At 36.6% G+C, this 7,399-nt stretch overlaps 1 protein-coding gene across 1 annotated transcript in view; it reads left to right on the top strand.

Moving 5' to 3' along the window:
• Rad21l1 (RAD21 cohesin complex component like 1) overlaps window positions 1-6,854 on the top strand; it is a 24,755-nt gene extending 17,901 nt beyond the window's left edge. The window contains exons 11-13 of the mRNA XM_028775011.1: window positions 313-402; window positions 2,642-2,719; window positions 6,666-6,854. Coding sequence (XP_028630844.1) covers window positions 313-402; window positions 2,642-2,719; window positions 6,666-6,854 — 357 coding nt within the window. The remainder of the gene's footprint in view (window positions 1-312; window positions 403-2,641; window positions 2,720-6,665) is intronic.
• Window positions 6,855-7,399: the final 545 nt, after the last annotated feature.

Here is a 7,399-nt window from a genome sequence, read left to right as displayed (position 1 = left end):
TTACATCCACAGAGAAGAAGGAGGAGGGGCGAGGGGATTGGAGGTTCCGAGGGAGTGGTGGGGGATGGGGTAAGGGGACAACATAGGAAATGTAAATAAATCATCCAATAAAAAAAAAAAATAAATAAATAAATAAATAAATAAATTAGGAACTGATTATCATAGGCATCTCAGAAAAGTAAATTTGAAAATATAATTAGTACATTCAATTAGTTTGAGAAATGTCATTTGTTAATAAATCATTTAACCAAACTGAGCTGTTAATTTTATAACCACTAGCAGAATTACCTGTAATTTCTGAATTTTCTTTAGCAAGATGTTCTCGAAATGATTTCTGCAGTCACTGAGGGATCATCTTCAGTGAATGCCTCCTTGGCACAAGAAAACTGTCCAGCTGAACTGGTAACTATATTTGTAGTCTTTGGGTGACTTTTTCATATGTAATTAATTATTTTTAGATTTAACATAATTTTGTTCCAGGGCAGATTGGTACCCGGGGGGGGGGGCTTCCCTTCTCAAAGAGGAAGGGGGACTGGGGAAATGGGGTGTGAGGGTGGGACTGGAGGAGAAGAGGGAGGGGGCTGTGACCAGGATGTAAAGTGAATAAGCAATAACATTAAAGGAAATTTTTTTAAAAAAAAGGAAGAAATACTATTGTGGCAGCAGTTGATACATACAGAAATCTGACTTGTAATTTTTTTGCTTTCAAACATTGTCAAAGAGTGTTACTATTACAATGATCTCTGTCATCTATAATATCAGTCTTCTTTCTTAGTAGTTGCTCAGATTACACAGTTATTCATCTTTGTTGTTAGATTATAAAAGAATATTTAAAACTATTTTTAAATATATTAAAATATGAAAAAATAAAATCAGAAAATGAAAATTGTCTGCTCAAAGGACCACATTTTGATAGCAAATCGAAAAATTTGACTTACTGACTCTCTATGCATTACTACTACCTGGTTTCCTTCTCTTTCTTCCTTTCTTCCTTTCTTCCCTTCTTTCTTTCTTTCTTTCTTTCTTTCTTTCTTTCTTTCTTTTAAAAAAGATATATACATATAAAAAGAAATCTTTTTAAAACATTTAAAAAAATTTATAGGCATGAGTTTTGTCAGTATGAAAGTATACCACATACATTCCTGATGTTCTCAGAAACAAGGGCCAGAAGAGAGTGTTGGGTCCCCTGAAGCTGTAGTTATTGGTAGCTGTAAGCCACCTGTGGGTGCTGGGAACTGAACCCAGGTTTTCTGCAAGAGCAGCTAGTGCCATCACTCCAGCCCTTGAGTTACTTCTTTGAACCTTATTCCAGAGCACTGAAGGCATTTTTAGCTTAAAGAAATTTTTTCAAAAGTTGTTTAGTAAATAGTATCAAATCCCATATTAAGTCCTAGCATTAACTTTATTTGTTTATTTATTTATTTGCATATGTGTATGCCTATGTGAGTTTATGGGCACCTTGTACATACAGGTAACTGAAGAGGTCAGAAGCCTGGGGTTACAGATAGTTGCCAGTTACCTGACGTGGTGCTGGGAAATCTAACCCAGGTCCTCCTCAAGGGCAGTAAGAACTTTTGACTACTGTGAGATTGGTGTATATATATATATATCCTCTTAATTTGTTTCCTTGTTTTGTTTGCTATTGCGTATTATGGTCCAGCCTAGCCTGGGAATGCTGATAAAGTATGTCAGAACTATATTGCTTCTCATCCTCAGCCTACTCTGTTTCCCTTGTTATTGTTGTTTTTATCAGAGAGATCAATACCTCCCCTGAGCAGAGATCCCATTCTCAGCTGATAAGGTGTAGTTTGTAAGAAATTAGACTAAATTCTTTTAAAGGGGTTCCAACTTAAGTTTTTAATTCTGAGCTGTCTTTTGAAGTAATTCAACTTTAAAAGACAGACGAGTAAATCGAGTCAGATGACAGGACAGGCAGTGAGTTAGCCGTATGTATAGACAAAGCGCCTCAAAATCTGAAAGGTCTCTTAAACCATTTTTAAGGGTGTTTATGTCATCAGCTAAGTTCATATAGGGGCCTTGCAACAACAGATTTTCTACAATTTTTTTATTTATTCCCATCACGAGAGTTCTGATTGGCCAGACTGAAAAATCCTAGACAAAAGTGGCTGACTTTGCTAACTTTACTGTTCAAAGTGCACAAAGGCATACACTCAGAGCTGCATCACCAGTAAGACTGCACAGTCTCCTACTTTGGATCTCCTTATCAGAAGACATGCATGGATACAAAGTACAAAGTTGCACAGGTTTTTGTTATATGACGGAAGTTTTGTTGGAGAGATACAACATATGTATCTGCTCACCCCAGACAGGGAACCCACAATAGACCAAAGTACAGACCAAAGTCTAGCTTGGTGAACCAGTGAGTTTTATTGGGGTTTCCTATAGGAGTATGTGTGTGTGTGGTTCCTTAGCTTTCCTGCAGAGTGGAATGCTTTAATCTCTAGTGAACTCTTAAGCAACAGTTGTCCTGTGTTTGTGTCGTTCTCCTCATCAGCCCATACATTTTTTGGGCAGGACTGTGTTACAGTTGTTTTTCTCTAGTAGCAAATGCAATACCTGGTGCATAGTAAGCATTCAATAAAGTTTGCTTAAATGAACTATTTATCGATTATTCAAACAGGAGTCATCAGGCAGCAAACAAAATACTGAGACAGAAAAATGGAATCAAAGATTATTTCAAACATTAAATGAGTTACGGGTAAGATGGCATTTTATTTTATTTATTGACTGTGTGTATGCAAGTGTAGTGTATATACACATGTATATGCACATTCTAGTATGGGATGCATGTATGTGCAGGTACTTGTGTATTGGAGGCCAGAAATTGATATCAAGTAGCTTCCTCAGTCACTCTCCACTTTTTCCTGAGCCTCTCGCTGAACTCAGAGTTTGCTATTCCAGTCAGTCTAGCTAGTGATCTTGCCCTGGAGATCCCTTACCTATGACTTCTGAGTGCTGGGGTTACTGGCCACCAGACCCACCCAGCATGGCAGTATGGTGCAGCAGATCTGAACTCCAGGCCTTATACCTGCACAGCAAGCACTCTATCCACTGAGCCATTTCCCTAGCCCTTTATCTTTATTCTAAAAGTAAATAATACATTAATTTGAGAATCTAGATACTTATGGAAACAAAACATTTTTTTATGTTTTGTTGAGGACAACAAACATTTGCTGACATGAAATGGCTTTGAATAATATGCCTAGTGTTAAATATAGAAGAAAAAGATTATTAAAAGATGACTGTTAGTCTCTGTTTCAAAGATTATGTAAAAAAAATCAGTTTCCACTGAAGCTTCATAGTGTGATTACAGTTATTTTCATCTAAATTTTATGGTTGTGTTATTTGGTTTATTACCTCTTTTTTTTAAAAAAAATTACCAGTTTTCTTTATATGTATGGATGTTCTTCCTGCATGCATGTCTGGGCAGTGTGTGCATGCAATGCTTGCAAAGGCCAGAAGAAGACATTGGATCACCTGAAACTAGAATTACGGATGGTTGTACCATTCCATGAGTATGAACCTGGTCCTCAGCTAGAACAGCCAGTTCTCTTAACCACTGAGCACTGTAGTCCTTTATTACATTGATTATGTCCTTGATATCTATGTAACTATCCATAAATATTTTTCAGATTCTTTGGCAATGTAATACAACCCACTGACCATCAGTTCCCCACCGTCCCCTCAGAGATAATCCTTTTGCATCCCATTATACTCTTGATCTAATTCATACTAGTTACTCTGTCTCTCCTCCACAGCTTTTCTCTTGGAACAGTCCTTTATCAGAAACATGGAAAATTCCTTGTGTCTTCTTAGTTTCTCTGTATTCACTTTGATCTTTTATCTGAAATCTTTCCTGTCAGTACTATCCTCATAACTTCTTAAGATAAACGGTGTATAGCAGATAGCAGCTTTGCAAACAATGCCTGGAAATTTGTTTGTTTTTAATTTGAACTTGATTGGTTGTCTACATAGAAAATACTTTTTCTGATAAAGTTTTGGGACATGTCTAGGATTCATGTGTTGTTATTGAAGTCAGGCACAGCGTTGGTTCATGATCATCTTGGTGACATTTACTTTCTCTTTAGAAGCTCTTAGATCATCCCCCTCCACAATGCTCTGAAATTTCATGATGATGAGGGGGCTTTGTTTTAAGTTTATTGTATTGCCCTGAACTGGGTATTTTTAATCACTATTTTCATATTCTAGGACTTTTAAAATTTTGGACTTTCTGGTGTTAAGAGAGATAGCTCAGTGGTTAAGAGCACTTGTTCTTCCAGAGGACCCACATTTGATTCCCAGTATCCACATGATAGACTACAAGTATCTGTAACCCCAGTTCCAGGGGATCTAGCCCTTTCTTTTGTCCTCCAAAGGCACCAGACACACACTGTGCACAACATGCATGCAGGAAAAACACCCAGACACATAAAATACTTTTAATTAGACTTCCTTCTTGTTGGTTGTCTGTTTTCTCTTCTTGGAGAATGTATACATCAGATAATGGCTCTTCCTTATTTATTCCTTTATATAAACACTTTCATCTCTATATTTTTCTTTGTATTTTTACAGTCTCTAAAGATTTGTATCTTTAGATATTTTGTATCTAGAAACTTTGTTTCTCAGTTTTAAATAAAATTTGCTTTATGTTTTCTGAGAGTTTTGTTATTGTTTTGGTTTAGTTTTTAAAGTTATTGACTATTTTGGTTCATATAATCTTTATTTAATTTTTTAAAACCTTTATTGGGGCATGGTTGATAAGTAACAAACTATACATATCAACATATTGTTCACTATACTTAGTTTACTGTATTAAATGCATTTGGAGTTATTTTCACATATGAAAAACTATCACCACACTCAAAATAATGAACTTACTTAAACTCCCCCAATGTCCTCACATCACTTTTTTCTCTCGCCACATCCTTCCCATGAGGTAAGACCCACTCCCTTCCCCAAGTGACCACTAATATGCTTTGTTCACGGTCATCCCAATCACTTTTTGTGTTCATAGTGAAAAACTTCAGCTTCAAATTGTATTATTTCTTTGGCCTTTGTATTCACTTTCTGTAATGAATCTTTTCAATATATTCTTATTATTTGCTCTTTAATGTTAGAGATTTTACTCAATATCTAATGATGGCTGTGTCCACAGTGGACTGGACCCTCCCACATCATTCATTAATCAAAAACAAATGTCCCATAGACTGCTCCCAGGTCAATCTGACGAAAGCAGTTTCCAGATGTTCCTTCTTCCCAGGTTGACAAAAAGGACAGAGTCAGGCCATCTTCCTATACATTGTGGAGCACCACTTAGTCTCTATTTATGGTTTGATGCTTTTTCCCTACTCAGTATCCGTGTCCCAAGTACAAAGCCTCAATAGTCGTTATTTGCAAACATTAAACCTTCTTGCCTCCTGCTGTGTGTGGGTAGTCTCTGGTCTCTGTGAAGCTGCTGCACTGATAGAAGGTCTGACTCCTGCAGTTGTGCTTTTAATCTGACCCCAGGTCCTAACCACTGAGCTCTTAATGACTCCAGTTCCCAAGTTTCCCAGGTTCTGTACCTCAGATTGGGTTGTTCATTGCTGACTTTCTCACTGATACATTCTTACTGTCTTAGCTTGGGTTTTATTGCTGTGAAGGGACACCATCACCAAAGCAACTTCCAAAGGAAAACATTTAATTATAGATTTAAACATAGATAAGCTCACATATTCTATCTTGTATATCTGGCATTTTAGGGCAGTCTTGTTTTGTTTTGTTTTGTTTTGTTATTTGGTTAATGTTGTTTTTAGAATTCTTGAAGTCAAAAGGGATGTCATGGAGGAAAAGGTCACATAATCCACACCTGTCTCTCAAGGAAGGAAATGAACAAAGGTTGGGTATGCCATTTTTGAAAGGTTACTAATGCTGGACTATGCATGTGGTTGAGGTAAAACACATGAAGTATTTTCCCTATTAATGTGTCAAGTACTTTATACTGTCAGAAACTTGTTGGCATTCCTCAGCACATCTTACAATCATCCAAGGAGTGTGGTAGGCATAAGGATACTGGCAAGTGTTTGCGGCAGTATTTCTAGACAAATAAAAACTCTACTTTTGTAGGAATGCAATTCCAAATCCTAAAATTTATTAAAGGTATTACCTTCCTCCATAACTTAACACTGTGTTGTATCTCACTTATTTCTAGTAGGTATGCAGGCATCATGTGATGACTCCAACAAGGAGATGTTTACATAGCTACATTCCTCTGCCACTGAAGCCTACAAATGCACTACCACATTGACCCTGAAAGTTATTTTACAGGCATCTATGATGACTTTAAGGAGAAAACACACAGTGGGCTGATTATTCATTAAATGTGTAACCTCACAAAGTCCTTCAAACAGGACTCACAAATTTCAAACAGGTTTTTCACATACATTTGTATAAAATTAGTTTTGTGTGCATTTTCTCAGTAAAATGGGTTTTCTCTCAGTGAATTTTTTTTTAAGCCTATTGGAGTCCTCCTGTTTCTTTTTTTAAGGATATTATAGTTACTTATCAAGAATTGTACTGTTTGTTGTTCATAACACATCCACAGACTGCTGTGCTTCTGATGATTTTGTTCCACTTTTCTTTCTCTTTTCTAATTATTTTCCCAGGAACTCAACAAGATGGGAATGCAGTCCTTTAGCCTGGTAAAGCTATGCAGAAATAGTGACCGAAAACAGGCAGCTGCCAAATTTTATACTCTTCTCATCCTGAAAAAGCATCGGGCTATTGAACTGAGCCAGAGTGTCCCCTATGCAGATATTGTAGCTACAGTGGGACCAGTGTTCTATACGATGTGAGAGAAATCCACAGCATGCGGGTTATACCATCACGAGCACTTCTGCAAACTGTGTGGTTTGATGCAGAAGGCATCTGAAGTAGCTGATGGTCTGATCTGTTTCATAGACAGGCTGGCCTCCCTTTTCCTATCTAGAGGTCAGAACAGACACAACCAGAATTGGAAACCTATGTGGAGACAGTTATTTTTTTTAACTTAGCTGATTTTAATGTATGGCTTTTATCATTGCCCTGATCTGAATGTTGTATTTAGGTTGTGTTTAAGATACATTATAAAATACCTTATACCTATACCTCCAGGAAACACTTAAGGTTGTTTCTAAAACACTGTTTTACATTGAGTTACCAAAGTTTGTTGGACTAATAAATGGTTGATATTTTCTTACTTGTAGATATTAGTTTATTTGATCTACTTTGTATCATTGATAGTGCCTAACTCCCTGGTAATCTAATAAACAATTATACAGAGCAGCATATATATATATATATATATATATATATATATATATATATAGAGAGAGAGAGAGAGAGAGAGAGAGAGAGAGAG

This window comes from Grammomys surdaster, unplaced genomic scaffold (genome assembly GCF_004785775.1).
Source record: "Grammomys surdaster isolate TR1022 unplaced genomic scaffold, NIH_TR_1.0 251, whole genome shotgun sequence".
NCBI lineage: Eukaryota > Metazoa > Chordata > Mammalia > Rodentia > Muridae > Grammomys > Grammomys surdaster.
This window is presented reverse-complemented; position numbering and strand designations above follow the sequence as displayed.